This window comes from Somniosus microcephalus, chromosome 14 (assembly GCF_052327205.1).
Source record: "Somniosus microcephalus isolate GS21.2 chromosome 14, FLI_Smic_1.0, whole genome shotgun sequence".
NCBI lineage: Eukaryota > Metazoa > Chordata > Chondrichthyes > Squaliformes > Somniosidae > Somniosus > Somniosus microcephalus.
In genome coordinates this window covers 10,928,598-10,946,782 of record NC_141000.1, presented here as the reverse complement: position 1 = coordinate 10,946,782, position 18,185 = coordinate 10,928,598, and the positions used below count along the sequence as shown (strand labels likewise).

The following is an 18,185-nucleotide window of genomic DNA, read 5'->3' as shown; positions in this document are numbered from 1 at the left end:
ACTACAATACTGTTCCCAACAACATGGTACACACTTGTTGGTGTCTTGCCTCCATGGTTAGACGTGGGTCTTTGTGCTTTTTCTGCTGCCTTTCCTCATCTATCCCAAGATCCTCAAGGATGCCAGATTCTACCACTTCCTTCTCTAGGAGCTGCTGCAAGAAGGTTGATGCTTCAGCACTCTCGTTTTCTTGTTCCAAATAATTGTACAACTCTAGGACAATACATGCGTCATATATAATCAGTAACTCTTGGGTGAGGGTGACATTTTTTGGTGGGTTATAAGACTAAGGCTAACATGCATTGAAATATACTGGTCCGAATTACAGTTAATGGCCCAGAAAGTCACCAGAAAATATTTTCTTGTGGCTTTCAAAACTTTTGACTTTATTAAGTCAAAACATTAAATTGCCTTTGCTATACTGTATTGTTTTGTCTATTTTCACTTTATCATTAGTTTTCTCTGCATTGTTCTAAACAGCTCTAAACAAAAGGAATATTCCAACAATTTTGATAATTTTCTCCCTTACCTGCTTTTTGGTATACTTTGTTATTCCTCTTGTTCTTTCTGTTTTTTGGTAAAACACTTTAGCATGCTTGTTTCTTTTTAAAAGGTGCCTCTGCCTTGTTAGATTATTCTCCATATGTAGCAGCGGTTTTGTATTTTATCTCTTGGTATGTCACAATCAAATTTACTCATTCAGACACATTATTGCTTTGTGGGCTGGAGATAAGTTTACCAACTGGTGGCCAGCCCTTTCTGTTTTGATGTGTTTTTTTTACATTAAATCTTCTCTACTGACTCACTATTAGCTTAAAAAAAGGCTTCTGGAGCTATTTTCTTTTAGCCAATGAAAATGCCAACTTTTTTTTTAAGTTGCAACTATCTCCAAAATGGATGGTTGCAACAAGGAGGAGGCAAAAAGTAGGTAAATAAGGTGTTTTAATATTAATTTTTACATATAGATGGATTACAAGAAAAAAGTCAAATTAGAGTTTAAAAAAAATTAAAACAGGACAGAAAGTGGGAAGAAAGACATAAAAAGACAATACAAGGCAAGTAGAATGAAGTGTTTACATATTTTTTTAAAGTTCCAATGAAGGGCCATAACCAAAAAGTTAACTTTTCCCTTTCAGATATTGACTGAAACTGCTGTGTTTATGTCCAGCACGTCCTGTTTTTATGTTTATTTTTGACGTTCGGGTTAATCTTACAATAATAAAGCTGCTCCTAACAATTAGTTTTATCATTTATATTGGTGTTTGCTTCAGCATCACCATATGCAAAGTGAAAACTTACAAAACTGCCCAGCGCAGGGACGGGTTCAATTACCCAGACCGGTCAGCAGTCTGAAGGGTAAATCTTGTATTTATGCCTCTAATTTTATTAGTGTAGTTTGTTTTATTGGCCCAGAAATTCGGGTTGGGGGCTTCCCGCGGGTGCAAGACCCCGACCAGCACTTACCTAGCGCGCCGGCTGTTGAGCTGTGGGCCCGCGTGGTATTCCGATCCTGGGCCTCCTCCAGCTGCCGGCGCGCAGTGCTTGCGTATCCCAGGAGCGCAGTTAGTTCGAAGCATCCCCTGGGATCATGTGGGCCATGGAGAGCCAATGGTAGCAGGGAATGCTTCATTCATAAGTTTGACAGGAAGAGCTGTCAAACCTATAAATACTATAATCCCCAAAACATAACTAAAACTTCAAATACATTTTTTTTTAAATCACATTTTTAAAATAACTATAAATTACATGAAATAACTATTTTAAACAATAATTTAAAATTTTGAAAAAATTAATTACATTTTCTAACGGGGCTAAAAAATAAACTTACCTTTCTTTAAAGTATTTAAAAATAATAAACCTGTGGAAAAAATGTTTTAATTTTAATTAATTCACCACTTACATTGTTAAAAGCAGGCCTTGCGACTGCTTTTTAAAAGTGTAACTGCTGGAGACTTACCCTCCCGGAGAAACCTGCAAAAAAAAACGTAAGTTCGATGCGCCCGCGCTGCCTCTCCGGCGCACGCGTTCCACCTGTCAACCCCTTCTTTCAAGGGAACGGAAGTTCCGGTTTCCCGTGTATGCGCAGTGCATGCACGAAACCGGCACTTTCATTGGGCCTACGCGTGAGTACCCCGTGCGTACTCACACGTGGGGACCCGAATTTCTGGGCCATTAGTTTAATGTTGGAACTGTACTCTAGTATGAGTCACTGCTTTCAGAAGAGGGGAATTTTTTTCTTCTTTTTAACATAGTTCTAATCATAGTCCTCTTTTTCTCTGGTAGGTATCTTTATTACATAACTGTTCCCCCATAGAGTTACATTATACTATTATTGCCTTTTGAAAGGAGAATTCAAATGGAGATATTATAACTGAATGAGTAGAAATACAAGTCTAAGCATCTACCTGAAAGATATCCTCTCTACACATAAAGCACTTATCATTTCAATTAAAAACTTAGTGTGTCTGGAAAGTTAAAGTTCAAAAATACACAAAGACACAATTGATGCCCTCACCATCAAACTTTTCATATTCAGGCATTCTGGAGGTCATCCCTGGTGAGTATGTGAGTTCCTCTGAGTTATTCATATAGCTTTCTAGCTCTTCAGTTTCTTCATATTCCAATTCCAGCCTTATCTTGGAATTCATCCATTCATTGAGTAACTCTTGAGCTACATAGAAAGAAGAACTGAAAAACTGTGAAAGGCAGTTATTGCTGGACATTTACAGTACAATGCACACTGCTGTCTCTACAAACAAATTACCCTGATCTTAAATGAGCTCCAATTTAAACCCTAAAACAGAACTTATTGCTTTATTAAGCTCTAATGTAATACCCACTGGAAATGTTATGTACGCTAAGTATGGTTATCAATCTTTAACTTAGACACTGTATTATCATTGTTATAAATCCCTGGGTTAAAGTTGCCATGTGAAGGTACGGCAAGAACTTTTAAGGACACAATGTGACTAAGAGCAGACTTTCCATAATTCTGCACCAGTATCAACTGTTGCAGACAGTGAGGCTGCGCTGTCTCCAGGCAGAAACCCCAGGAGGAAGGGGTGGAGTCGGGTTTTTCGAGCGGGAAAAGCTGCAGAGAGCGACTGGAAGAGGAAAGGGCAGGAGCTCTGAAAAGAGGGCTCAGGAGGCAAATGGCTGCCGCATCCCGTCCCGGGCTTCCAAACTCGGCCGCCGCCCTTCGTATTAGTAGCACTGCATCCTGAACTGGCTGGCTGCAAGTCACCAGTACCGGGGGATCGTCGTCTGAACCCAGATCTGCAAGGCAGAGGTCTGGGGAGAGCTGCTTGCCTCGTGCTGATGGGGAGCTACTTGGAAAAGCTGCAGAGAGAGAGAGAGTCACCAACTCCAGCGGCTGCTGTGTGCTCTGCATCCAGAACTCAAAGTGGGATTCAGTGATCGTGAAGAGAATTCAACGAAGGGGTTCGGAGTCGTAAGTCTTGCAGACATTATACATACCATGAGCTCCAACTTAAGCGCGCCAACGAAAGAGTGCACTCGAATTTGGACACAGGGACAGTCCTTTGAATCCATGTAAATGGAGAATGTATGTTTATTATGTCTAGAGTCATTCTAATGTATGCAAATGTCTAATTTAGTTCACTGACCTGTAATCTTCTTATACTGTCTGATGTTAAAACTATAAAGTAAGATAGTTAGAATTAAGCCATTGTAGTAGTGATCTCCTTACTGGACTATAGAATACTGTCTACAACAGAGACCACATCTCACATATATCTAAAGAACCGTGAAGGGGTTACATTTTGGGGGCTCGTCCAGGATTGTGGTCTATTTATGTCAGTAAACTAACAGTATTGAATGCTCATTGCTAAGAATGGTTTGTGGTTTCTACTGGGCTGTTTGAGCATAAAAGATGGATGTTATTGAGATTGAAGCTTGGTGCAAACGGAAGCAGATAGCTACTACCCATGCCATTGTGCTGAATGGTGTTGCTAACGATGACCCTAATGATGTCTTGCTAAGGGCTCTGAATTGTGTCAAAGCCTTTGGAAAGGTTAGGATAGTTGAGCGCTGCTTGGATACAGCTACCAAGAAGCAGTTTGTGTTGATCCAGACATCAGAGAACCTGAGAGGTCATGGTTTACCTGAGGCAGTTGGACTTTCTGAAGAGGCTGGTCCCTGGCCAGTTCAGTTTGTCCCTATTACTATTAAGGAAGAAGAAGGGTTTCAGACCAAGTTGTTGTCATTCTTGAGATGTCAAAGGTCTGATAGGTCCTTCGGCCCTGGATATGAACACTCAGTTGGTCAGTGCCATTAGTTCTCTGGTGGATAAATGCACCAATCTGCCCTTCGAGGCTCAGGGATACCGTAAGCTCCATATGTTCTCAGGAGTGAGACCAACTCCCAGTGGGGAAGAGGAGTACGACGCCTGGGCTGAGCAGACCCTGTCTCTGCTAGAGGAATGGCAGTGCAGTGACAATGTGAAGAGGCAGAGAATAGTAGAAAGCCTTAAGGGTCCTGCTGCTGACATTGTAAGATTCTTAAAGGCGCAGAACACCTCTGCTACTTCCTTTGACTACATGCAGGCTCTAGAAACTGCCTTTGGAACTACTGAAACCATTTCAGATTTGATGGTCAGATTCAGAAGCACATTCCAGTGTGAGGGAGAGAAGCTGTCCAGTTATCTGCTGAGAATAGACAAACTGCTGCATTGTATGTTACGAAAAAGAGGGATTGAGTTGCCTGAAATGAATCGGTTCCGCATTGAACAGGTTGTGCGAGGTGCATTGCTCGAAGACGTGACTGCTCTTCGCATACGCATGACCCATAAGTTGCAAGATCCACCTACCTTCACTGAGCTGCTAAGGGAAGTCAGAGAGGAGGAGGATATGCTTCAGGCCCGGAATGTAGCAAAGAGTGCTGTGATGTCCAAGCTTGTGACTCATGTTACAGTTCCTACTCCTAAGGGTGATGTCAACCTTGAGATGGAACAGCTGAAGAAGGAAATAAATGTCATGAGAGCCGAGATGGCATATTTTCGGTCTAAGCCCAACACAGAAAGGGATGACGCACGGGTGCAAAAGGTTGAACACCCTGCGAAGTCTAACAGCAAAATGAATGATTCCTCTAAAGGATATCCCCATGAAGGAGATAGACCTGGAGTCTTTTGTTATAACTGTGGAAAGGATGGACATTTCAAGTGAGAATGTAGAGGTGAGGAAAATCTAAAAAAAGTAAATGACCGTCTCATAAAACTTACCAAGAAGTCGGGAAACTACAAAAGGGGCACAGTAACGGAACGGCCTGCTGTCCCTGTAGTTAAGACACGTTCCGCTAAGTGCAATAATAGACGAGGGGAGAAGAAAGTCATCGCAACAAAGGTTCTTGGAACAGTAAAGTGGTTCAACGTACGAAATGGCTATGGATTCATCAACAGGAATGATACAAAGGAAGATGTATTTGTACATCAGACTGCCATAAAGAAGAATAACCCACGGAAGTATCTACGCAGTGTTGGTGGCGGTGAAACTGTGGAGTTTGACGTAGTGGAAGGTGAAAAGGGTGCAGAGGCGGCAAACGTCGCTGGTCCAGGTGGAGTTCCAGTTCAAGGAAGCCGATATGCCGCGGACCAAAATCGTTGCCGTCGCTACAACCCTCGCCGCCGAGGGCCACCACGTAATTACCAACAGAACATTGACGCAGATGCTCTGTCTCGTCGCCCACACTACCAGAAACCAGAGTGGAAAGATGTTGCTTCAGCAGATGTGAAAGTAATGTGTCAGATGTCCGTGGTATCTGGACCAAAGAATTCATTTCATGCCCGAGAGATTGACCACTTGGGAGCGTCAATGCATGCTGTTCCCCAGGCATTTTGCAACCTTTCCAGTTTGGATGTACACAACTTACCCATGTTGTGTTCATCTGAAATATCCAAAGTACAACAGGAGGATCCCTGTATTCATGAGGTGTTTTCAGCTCTCCGTCTGGGTGATATTACACAGATCGACAAATCAAAACATCCTGACTGTCGTCTGCTCCTAAGAGAATGGGACCGCTTGGAAATTAAAGAGGGAGTGTTGTGTAGAATCACTCACCCACCAACTAAACCATGTCATTCAGTTGGTCCTGCCTGAAAAGTACAGGGAAATAGTGATGAAGTCTTTGCATGATGACGCAGGTCATCTGGGAGTAGATAAGACCTATGGGATGGTCAAGGACAGATTCTATTGGCCGCGTATGAAGTCTGCGGTTGAGGAGTTCTGCAAGTCCTGTGCACGTTGTGTCCAGAGAAAGACTTTACCTAAAAGAGTTGCTCCTCTGTTTCACATGCAAAGTGACTAGGAGTGCCAAGTGTAATGATAGCCCCTACGGTTCGATATGTTACCTCCCTTTATACATGGTTGGGAAGCATGCAACCACTTATGTGTAAAGTTCATTAGTCATGGGGACATGCCTATATTTGGTAGGGGGGGGGGGGGGAGTGTAATACCCACTGGAAATGTTATGTACGCTAAGTATGGTTATCAATCTTTAACTTAGACACTGTATTATCATTGTTATAAATCCCTGGGTTAAAGTTGCCATGTGAAGGTACGGCAAGAACTTTTAAGGACACAATGTGACTAAGAGCAGACTTTCCATAATTCCGCACCAGTATCAACTGTTGCAGACAGTGAGGCTGCGCAGTCTCCAGGCAGAAACCCCAGGAGGAAGGGGTGGAGTCGGGTTTTTCGAGCGGGAAAAGCTGCAGAGAGCGACTGGAAGAGGAGAGGGCAGGAGCTCTGAAAAGAGGGCTCAGGAGGCAAATGGCTGCCTCATCCCGTCCCGGGCTTCCAAACTCGGCCGCCGCCCTTCGTATTAGTAGCACTGCATCCTGAACTGGCTGGCTGCAAGTCACCAGTACCGGGGGATCGTCGTCTGAACCCAGATCTGCAAGGCAGAGGTCTGGGGAGAGCTGCTTGCCTCGTGCTGATGGGGAGCTACTTGGAAAAGCTGCAGAGAGAGAGAGAGAGAGTCACCAACTCCAGCGGCTGCTGTGTGCTCTGCATCCAGAACTCAAAGTGGGATTCAGTGATCGTGAAGAGAATTCAACGAAGGGGTTCGGAGTCGTAAGTCTTGCAGACATTATACATACCATGAGCTCCAACTTAAGCGCGCCAACGAAAGAGTGCACTCGAATTTGGACACAGGGACAGTCCTTTGAATCCATGTAAATGGAGAATGTATGTTTATTATGTCTAGAGTCATTCTAATGTATGCAAATGTCTAATTTAGTTCATTGACCTGTAATCTTCTTATACTGTCTGATGTTAAAACTATAAAGTAAGATAGTTAGAATTAAGCCATTGTAGTAGTGATCTCCTTACTGGACTATAGAATACTGTCTACAACAGAGACCACATCTCACATATATCTAAAGAACCGTGAAGGGGTTACACTAATAAGTATGATTATTTTTAGTGAATGGGGTTTCATACTGTCAAGTTGAACCTCTTGGCCATGTCTACTATTCTGGAAGGTGCAGTTAGATGTTCATTACTCAATATCTATTCGATAAACAGACTCAAAAATATTTTTGGAAAGGTTGTGGAGAAAAAGTGACGGAAGCAGACTCCATAATAGCTTTTAATGGCCATTATTTATCCCTCAACCAACACAGATTAACTGGTCATTTATCTAATTTTCTGCTTATGGGACCTTGACGTGTGAAAACTGGCAGCTGTCTTTGTCTACATTTACAAGTAACTTGAGGAAAAGCTCGAGGAACAGCATCTCATCTTTCGATTAGGCACTTTACAGCCTTCTGGACTCAACATAGCGTTTAACAATTTCAGACCATAACCTCTGCTCCTATTCTGTTTTATTCCATTCATTTTTTTACACAGCTCATCTAGAGCCATCTTTTGTTTCTTAGCTTGTCCCATTACCATCTCCTTTTGCCTTGCACCATCTCTTAATCTCTCCTGCCTTCCATCCTATCACAGACCTTCCCTTTTGTTCTTTCCTCCCATCATCCCTTTCCCTGCCCCTGCACTTGCTTAAAAACCTGTTCCATCTCCAGCTTTTTCCAGTTCTGACGAAGGGTCATCGACCTGGAACGTTAACCCTGTTTCTCTCTCCACAGATGCTGCCTGAGCTGCTGAGTATTTCCAGCATTTTCTGTTTTTATTTTAAAAGTAACTTGTTGGCTGTGAAGTGCTTTGGGATGTCCTGAGAATGTGAAAGGTGCTATATAAATGCAAGTATTTTTAAAAAAAAAGTGGATTTAAGAAATAATTGTTTTAAGTGAATGGGCCTAAATGGAGTTCATTGAGAGAGCTGTAACAGCGTGCTGGGCCAAAAGGTCTTCTTCTGCACTCCAGAACTGTGTGATCTATAAAGTGTGGGAAACTCTTACATGTTCTCCCAAGTTCTACTGAGTAGTGCTAAAAGTTTCAACGTTAATGTAATTGAAAAATCAAGTCACATGACCCACAATTTATTACTGAAATCAATAGTACCTTTCAAAATGAATAATTCCAGGAAAAACCATGGTTTAATCCATTTTGATAAGCTATTTAAATGTTTGCCAAATTCAATGATAATAATGTGAATATTTTAACAATTTTGACAAGCATTAATATACTGTTTGTTAATAATGGGCTGGATTTTGTGGTAAAAATAACGGTGAGTCCAACAGCGCTCACCGTTATTAATGTATAAATTGGACAGCAAGTTCCAGCGACCGCACATGTGCAGTTAAATGTGTAAATCAGGAAGTTGCTGTCAGAGATGCCCCGCTCCTCTAACAGCAGTGCAATAACGATATCTCACCATCTGACTTGCCGCTCAAATACACTGAACGCCGTGAGGTTTCTGTACTTACCTGATATATATACACAAAACTCGCCAGAAAAAGTTAGGGCTTGTCCATTCCAGTACAAGTACCTTTTAATGCCGTAAAATGTTTTAATTACTGCCAAACACCCTCTCTGGCGCTGAAAATTAACTTTAACAAGTGTGGAGTCTCATTCCTTCAGATTTAAATGATTGTTGCAGATTTTTAAAAAATAAACATTTTAAAATATTTTTTTTTAACTTTTTAGTTGTCTCTTTTATCTCTCTCTCTTAATCCAATCTTTCTTTCCCCCTCTTTATTTTGCTTTCTGTACCTGTTTTGACTTTAAATTAAATGTTCCAACTGACACTTCCTGGTTCAGACTCTGCGCTGCTCATTAACAATTCTTCAATCTGATTGGGTAAGGAGGTACACTGTTGCGTGCCCTGTTCACACAGGTCCCAGATACTCTGTAGATGGTGCTTTTTCAATAGATGGCCGAGAGGAATTCCACTACAAAAGCCCATAGAAAGTATATGGGTAGGTGCAAGTGTAACGAACGGCTAGCGCCATTTGTTCGCCACGGACCACAAAATCCAGCCCATTATCTTTGTTCAAAGAGCTACAGTAATCTTTGTAACATAAACATCAAAGCCCCAGCTAGGTGGTGCTGGCAAAATCTGGCTGGACATGGCTAGGTGAAAGTGTACTGAATTGACTGCCTGAAATCGTGTGGTCAGGTCATTTGAATAATTAGCATAAGCTCACAGCTCAACTTTGGGCTTGCATCAGCAGGTAGCCTAATGAGGGATGCAGAAAATCTGACCCTGTTCAAATTTAAAGGGATGTGCCTGTGTAAATGTAAGTGGCTGCATATGTGGCAAATATCATTACAGTCCTTATTAAGGGTCAAAATGGATTTTGAATAATTGTCACAAAATGTCAAGGGGGTAGTCGAAGCTCCAGATAAAAATTTAGTGAAAGGAAACGCAACCAAAAGGCATGAAACAGAATCTGTTGGGCAAATGATGGAGCGGCATAGTACCCCTTTGCTTGTTTGATGGAAGCATAATGGACATGCTGCTACATGAGATAGGTGCCACTTCAGGGCACCCTCAACAGAAGACAGAAGTGCACCTTGCTAGTCAGGAAATGGTGCCAGGTCTAACTGTCTGCACAGTACACAGCTGCTATCCACCATGCTCTGCCCTCCTGGGAACCTTCCCGCCCAGGAAATGTGTTGTGCTCTATCAAGGTCATGCCTCCTTTCCATAGGCAAAGTGATGAATGTGAGGCTCTTTGCAAATAAGGCATCTGTCACTTACTTGATGCATCTGTGGACATCCCAGTCGTAAGCTGCTGATAGCAGCTGGAACAATCTGCTGCTGCCAAAATTTAATATAGTAGTGACCTTTATGCCCATGGAAAGAGCTATCTGCAGGTTTGCCTCCACAAAATAGTAGAGCTACCTTTGTGAAATGTAAGCCCCAGTCGGGCCTCTTGATATGCCCAGAAAGGACTGGGCCAATAACTGCAGATCCAGGGGTGAAGTTATAAAGTGTGTAATATAGTCAGACCTGTTTGTCTCTTCAAGAACTTCGCCTCTTCCAAATCTAAGGATAGCACTGGAACTCCCGAAGGAATTTCCATCTTACCGAGTTGCAGCTGGCAGTAAGACAGTTTTAAGAAAAGTTGAAAATTAAAGGCTTGGAATGCAAAAACTTAGGCCTGCACAGCAACAAAAATTAATGCACCATTGAAAATGCAGATAAAGCAACATTATAGGCAATAAAGATCTAGCATTCCAACCAACAATTTATAAAGTGTTATCCACCTTTAAGAAGCCTACTCCTATAGGGCAGGCCATCCACGCTCTGCACCCCTACATAATGGCCGAGCAGCACTATTAGCGAGAAAGCTGCTAAACCCAGCGTGGGGCCTATTCGTGTCTTTGATGAAGCTTGCGCTGGTCCAAAGCCGTGACATGTAGTGTGCTGCAGATCGCGTGTGCTAAACTGAAAACGTGATCTTGTGGCTTGATCTCACACTTAGCAAGGCCCCACACAACCAGTGGATCCTTGAAAATTGGGGCTGTAAGAAGTACTTTACAAAACCATCTCGCCTTTTGTGATTTAGTGAGAGGCTCATCACGGAGCCATACAATCAAGGGTGACCTTACCTTCAGAATAGGCATCATCATGATCATGAACCTGATCAATTGTCTCCATGGCCATAACATATCCACTGGCTTTTGGATTTGTTTTTGACTTTTTTGAGGGAAATACTTCTGCGACAGCACATTCAGATGCCCGCTCAACTTTCTATTAAAAAAAATGCATAATTTAACTAGTATTGTCCACATACATTTTTTTCCCAATTACAGTATTTAAGCAATTCACTAAACCATATTTGCCATCATGAATTCATACTTACTTTAATCCAGTCTTGGATATCATCATGATCCATGTTTGGCTACAGATAAACATAACAGCATTGTCAATATCTGTACAATAATTTAACAGATAATGTATATATACTGCAAACCAAGTGTATTTTAGCCCTTTTGTAATCAATTTTACTTTACTAATGCTAAATTTTGTAAAGTTAGTGATGAGAGAGACTCCATCGAGAGTAAAAGCTCTAATATTTTTGAATTGCATTGATATTTGAGGAGACTTAGCCCAGGTCAAATGTTCACAGATGAAAAATATAGCCCTGCACACTCAGATGACCATTCTTTACCTGTGCTGCAATCCTGGATAGCTCTGATTATTAGTTGTTATTAGTGCAAAGGGGAACTGAATCACCAAAACCAAATTTATGATCCAACTCCTTCTTTGGCACTATAACCTGAAAAGTCAAAGCACTTGGAGTAAAAGACCCACACCAGGTTTCACTTAATTCAAGCCCTCTAAATGTGGAGCTTCTGGCAGTACATGCGTTGGCTGGCTCCATTCTGGAATCTGCATGGGTGAATGAAGATATCTACCACTGGCCACCTGCCTAGGTGCTCTTCAAGCAATTTCAATCAGACCTATTTTTTTTGTAGCTACTCTTCACTCTCCATGTGGCTGGCTGAAATGCATGTAGTCTTCATTATTGTTAGGTTAAGAACGGTATCTGTTAAATATTCAACTGTGCCCTCCTATCAATTGAATTCAGCAGACTAACCTTGTCATTTTAACCTGTGTCGATGGATGTGCTTTCAGACTGCGTGTCGTTGTGCTGGTTTGAATGATGGTCTAGCATCTGTGAATGAATTGCTGGAAGTATTTATTTCGGCCCAGCTGGTAAATTGTGGTATAGGGTTGGTGTTACTATCATGGGGTAAAACAGCACAGTTGCTTTTATGTTATGAAGCTTGATGGACGATCCCAACTTCAAAGAGGACAGTATTTTTAAAAGAGCATTGTGTTTCCAGCATATTGGTGACGTTCTTGGTCTCAAAGTGTTGGGAGTAAGTAATGAAACCTATGGCAGTCACATGTCCCAGAACCAAAAGACTGGGCTTCCATATGTTTGCTGGCAACACCTGCTCTACCTCTCAATGCCATACCACTCTGTGCTGTCAGAATACCTGTCCAACATCATCTTGGATAAGTCACAGCTTCCTCCAACTGAACATCAGGAAGACCAAAACCATTGTTTTTGGTCTCCAACTTGCCACTGACTTCTTCCGCCTTCCTGGACACTCACAGGCTGAACCAGACCATCCGAAAACCTTGGCATGCTGTTTGACCCAGTGCCGTGCTTCAAAGCACACAGCCTATTCTTCACCAAGACTCGCTATTTCCATTTGCACAAGATCGCTGGCCTCCGTCCCTACCTCACCTCTCTGCCAACGAAACCATTATCTGTGTTTTTGTCACCTCGAGATGCGATTTGTTCAAATGCAGTCCTTGCCTCCACAAACTTCAACGCGTTCAAAATTAAGTCACTTGTATCTGGACCTCGTGCCCATCAATCTGATTCTCACTGACCTATACAGGCTCTCTATCTCTAAAGGTATTAAATTTAAACTTTTCATCCTTGTCTTCTAATCCCTCCACGGCCTGCCCCATCCCATCTCTGCAATCTCCTCCAAGCTTATATCCCCTCCTGCACCTTTCATTCTTGACTCTAGCCTTTGTGTGTGTCCCCTTACTTTGCTCCATCGGTTACGGCACTCTCTTCAACTCCCTCTCCAAGCCCTTTGCTTCTCCGCTTTTCTCCCTCCTTTCAAAATCTCTCAAAACCTATCTTTTTAATGAAACATCTCATTACACAGCACCTCTCTTCCCTATCTGTTTCCATTTGTGAGGTGCCTTTGGGACTTTTTTTATTTAAGTTGTAAAATCACTGCATAAATGCAACAGCGCTCGCCTTTCATCATGCTGACAGCTGCCCACAGACTTTTTGCGGGCTTTTGAGCGGCAACTTGCGTTATTTAGAGATTCTTTCCAGGGGATCTGTGGCGTGTATGAGCAAGAAAAGCAACAGCGTGGCTCTTCAACCAATCAGATTGAAGAATCCTCAGAGTCACGCAGAGCTGGATTTTCTCAGCGGTGTCGGGATGGTGGTGGGAGAGCTGGATTCCGGCTTCCGGGTTCCAGTCCCGCTCTCAGCTGCAGCCACTCTGTAAACGGGATTTTCCCGTGATTGGCCTTGTTAAGCCCGCCATGCGGGCTTCCCGGCCAATTAACAGGAAGCGGGTCTGATGACATCATTTGATGACACGTCATCAGCCGGTTTCCTTAAAGGGACCACGGCCACATTGAGTTTGACAGTTGTTCTGTCATTGAGGTGCTGCAAGCACTGACGAGCACTGCACAAAGGTGGACGCTTGCACCCAGGCTCTCCAATGACTCCCTCCATATGCTTATGGAGGGAGTCACAGCAAGCAGGAAGGTTCTCTTCACTTCCAAGGGCGGAAGAGACCTCCCCAGGACACCAACGCAGCCTGGTTGCACATTGCACAGGAGGACAAAAACAGGGATGTCGTCAGGGGTCCCTGGCTGTAGTGGCACCAACCTTTCAATGATCTCACTGAATCACGAACCGTTACTGCAAAGCCACACTCAACTTAAGTCACCCTGCTGTGCCACTCAACACATCCCCATCACTCTGCCTTCCACATACCCTTCTCCTGCACATCCTTACTCACACCACCTCCACCCAACCCTCTCCTATCTACATTATCACTTCCCCATCTCACTAGCCACCCCTCACACTCACCCTCACCCTCATCCCACTGCAAGCATACCAACCAACAACACACAAGGGTAGGCACTTGAAAGGTTTAGCCAATGTCCATGTGAAGTTTCTGGTAATGTGTTGTCATACAGTGAAATCTATATTTTCAACACTGCCCCTTATTGGACCGATCTGTGCCCACCTTGAGAAGTGTCTTATTGAGTTCCAGTGAATGATGAGACATAACTACCCCTCCCCCCCACCCCCACTATAGTGATGAGTGTGCATGGAATGACTTGGACATTAAAGGGATGCATTACGGTGCTGGTGTGGGATGGTGTATACCTGGCGCATTATGTGGCAGCCAGGGTTTACACCGTCAAGTGAAGTAAATCTGGCCATGGTGATGCCATCGCTGGCCTCCCGGGCAGCAATGCTGTGTGGGGCCGATGCCCTGTGTCCTATGCAGCATCAGGTGGTGGCAGAGAAGGTTGGTGATGTTGCTGGTGAGCCTGGAGATGTTGGTGTTGGGGCTGATTATGGAGGGATTCAGAGGACGAAGGTCTGATTTTTTCAAGGGCACCGATGTTGCTGCAATAGATGGCAGCTGCAGGTGAGATGACAGAAGCGATCGGTCAATGGCGAGAGAGGTTGTTCCAATGAGGTGGCATCCGATGTCAATCTTTGCTATTTTGACAATGGACCCGCCTCCAAACACACCCTCTGAGCGCCAGCAAAATTCCTCGAGACCGGTGGGCGCCGCGGGGACTGGAGTGCATCATCACCCCGGCAAACCAAATTTTAGTTTAATTTGTTAAGTTTTATTAAGTTACAGTTAATTTACAGGTAATTTGGTTCAATAAAAAGAGGACCAGCAAAATTCTTGCAGCAGAATCTAAACCAGGAAGCACAAATTAGATTTAGACAGAAAGAAAAAGTAAAAAAAAAAGTTTAAAAAAAATCTCCAACACTAAATTCTGAAGGAATGAGGCTTCACACTTGTAAAATTTAATTTTCAGTGCCAGAGAGGTTGTTTGGCATTAATTATGACTTATCGCGCTGTTAGAAATTCACGTACACCTGAATGCACCAGCCCTAACTTTTTCTGGCGTGTTTAGTGGGTAACAACTGCAACTTCACGTCACGGCGAGGCACCAGTATAGTGCAGCCTGTGAAGGAGTGGGGTAACTCGGACAGCAATTTACAGATTTCCACGTTTAATTGCACATATGCGGACTCCAGAAGTTGCTGTCCAATTACTCCATAATAACGGTGACGCTGATAGCCTCACTGTTATTCTCAATGCAAAATCCGGCCCAATGTCTGTCCGTCTGACACCTGTCCATTTTGAGCCACCTCATTAGTCTGTAGTAACCATGTGACTGGTTATCAGGTACCAATCAGTTCAAAGTGCTCTGTTCCCCAGCCCGCCTGTGAAGCATTACCTGACCCACCTGTGCTAAACTACCAAGCCCCCATGACTCACTACCTCGTAGGCAGTTTCTCTCCTGCCTGAACATCTTGCACAAACTCCCAGGTGTGTTAACTCGGATTTGAGCCATAGCTCCAGGTCTAGCGCGACAGCAACTTGAAACATCATTTGACCCAGGGTATAGCACAAGCCAGTCCGCTCATCTACCTCAGCCTCCTGCTTAGACCCGGGCTGCCCTATAACCTCCATAGCCACATTCTCTCCTTCATATCCGGGCAGAGCTAAGATTATTTCGACAGCAACCAGCAGTCAGAGCCACGTCTCCGCCTCCAGGTCTCTGTGGGAGACGAGATGGAAAAGGTGATGACGAGAAAGGGAAAGAAAGTAGAGACCTACAGAGAGAGAAAACGCAAGTTTCTGACAGGCAAAGAGTGAGAAAAGAAAGACTTGCATTTATATAGCGACTTTCACCACCTCGGAATGTCCCAAAGCGGTTACAGCTAATGAAGTACTTTTGAAGTGTGGTCACTATTGTAACATAGGAAACACAGCAGCCAATTTGCTCACAGCAAGCTCCCACAAGCAGCAATGTGATAATGACCAGATGATCGGTTTTAGTGAAGTTGGTTGAGGGGTAAATATTGGCCAGGGCACTGGAGAGAACACCCTGCACTAATTTGAAATAGTGCCGTGGGATCTTACATCCACCTGAGAGAGAGCAGACGGGCCTCGGTTTATTATCTCATCCAGAAGAACCACTGAGGAAGGAAAGATCAACAGAAGGAATGAGAAAGGGGAGGCAGCAAAGATATGGCTGGCATTGATGTACTGCCTTTAACATGGCAAAGAGAGCAGGAGTACGATAACCAAATACTGCAGATGCTGGAAATCCGAAATAACAACAGAAAATGCTGGAAAAACTCAGCAGGCCAGGCAACATCCGTGGAGAGAAAATAGAGTCAACGTTTCGGGTAAAACCCTTTGTCAAGACTGAAGAAGCACAGGAAATGAAATAGATTAAAAGGCCAGTATGGGGGCTGGGAGAGAACAAAAGAGAAGTGAAGAGACATTAAGAGGTATTCAAAACGAGACGAGATGGTGATAGGACTAGTAAAGAGACAAAAGACGGCTCTAGATTAGGTGTGAAATGCGCTGGCAGAATGAGACAGCTACCATGTGGGAGAGAAAAAAAGGGGGGGGGTGGGAAAGGGCCAAAACAAAGGTGTGGATAAAAAACATAAGTAAAAATGTAATGGGGGTCGAGGTTATGATCTGAAATAGTTGAACTCGATATCTAGTCCGGAAGGCTGTAAAATGCCTAATCGGAAGATGAGGTGCGGTTCCTCGAGCTTGCGCTGAGTTTCCGTGGAATAATGCAAGAGTACGAGTACAGTGAGGTCCGAGTGGGAATGGGGCGGTGAATTAAAATGACAGGCGATCGGAAGCTCGGGGTCACCCTTACGGACTGAACGGAGGTGTTCCGCAAAGCGGTCACCCAATCTGCGTTTGGTCTCCCCAATGTAGCGGAGACCACATCGTGAGCAGCGAATACAGTATACCAGGTTGCAAGAAGTACAAGTAAATCGCTGTTTCACCTGGAAGGGGTATTTGGGGCCCTGGACAGTGGGGAGGTATAAGGGCAGGTGTTGCATCTCCTGCGCTTGCACGGGAAGGTGCCGGGCGAAGGGGAAGGGGTGCTGGGGGTGATAGAGGAGTGGACTAGGGTGTCTCGGAGGGAGCGGTCCCTGCAGTATGCTGAAAGGGGAGGGGAAGATGCATTTGGTGGTGGGATCACTTTGGAGGTGTTCTGCAAAGCAGGAGTGTTTGGGGGAGAGAAGGCCAGACTGACGGGTGTGGGCAGAAAGTACATTAAAAAAACAATGAGTTGCACTCGGTTTCAAAGTTGGTGCGTTTAACGAGCGCTGCTAAACTACCTTGGGTCCATTTTTGTTCTTAGTAAGACGCTTCCAGCGGAAAAGCCCCGACCTGCCGTGCTCCATCGCCGTGTCCTGAACCAACATGGTCAGCTTATTGATTGCCGGCGGGCCACACTCCGCCGATCACCCCGGGCCGCGCTGGGAGTTGTAGTTCTCTGGCTGCCGCAGCCCGCTGTCACCGCTCGGCAGGAGCCGGCGGAGAACTACAACTCCCAGCAGTCAACGCGCCCAGTCCGGGTTGGCGTTCGCCGAAGGGCCAGTCGTCGCCATGGCAACGGCCAACGGCTGCTTTGCCGCATCAAAAAAAAACATAAATATTTAAATTTAATCCGGTAAAACGGCCCATGGCAATAACTTGAAATCGAAATCTGTCAGGGTGAATCTGGTTTTCACTGAAATTAATACATATATTCTCAGGTGTCAGCTCTCGCCTGAGTCAGAAGGTCAATGGGTTCAAGTCCCACTCCAGAGACTGGAGCACACAATCCAGGATGATTTGGACAGGTTGGGCAGATGCAATATAATGTGGATAAATGCGAGGTTATCCACTTTGGTGGCAAAAACAGGAAGGCAGATTATTATCCGAACGGCAATAGATTGGGAGAAGGGGAAGTGCAACGAGGCCTGGGTGTCCTTGTTCACCAGTCGCTGAAGGTAAGCATGCAGGTGCAGCAGGCAGTTAAGAAGGCAAATGGTATGTTGGCCTTCGTAGTGAGAGGTTTCGAGTACAGGGACAAGGATGTCTTGCTGCAGTTGTACAGGGGCCTTGGTATTGTCTGCAGTTTTGGTCGCCTTATCTGAGGAAGGATGTTCTTGCCATGGAGGGAGTGCAGCGAAGATTCACCAG

General features: G+C 44.3%; 1 protein-coding gene across 1 annotated transcript in view; it reads right to left on the bottom strand.

Annotated features, from left to right (window-relative positions):
• The window catches only part of ccdc191 (coiled-coil domain containing 191), a 73,342-nt gene extending 55,868 nt beyond the window's left edge, over positions 1 to 17,474 (bottom strand). Inside the window, exons 1-5 of the mRNA XM_086006239.1 lie at positions 17,336 to 17,474; positions 11,231 to 11,269; positions 10,977 to 11,118; positions 2,516 to 2,671; positions 35 to 213 (exon numbers count right to left, since the gene is read on the bottom strand). Coding sequence (XP_085862365.1) covers positions 35 to 213; positions 2,516 to 2,671; positions 10,977 to 11,118; positions 11,231 to 11,269; positions 17,336 to 17,422 — 603 coding nt within the window. The 5' untranslated portion in view covers positions 17,423 to 17,474. The remainder of the gene's footprint in view (positions 1 to 34; positions 214 to 2,515; positions 2,672 to 10,976; positions 11,119 to 11,230; positions 11,270 to 17,335) is intronic.
• Between the last annotated feature and the right edge of the window lie 711 nt (positions 17,475 to 18,185).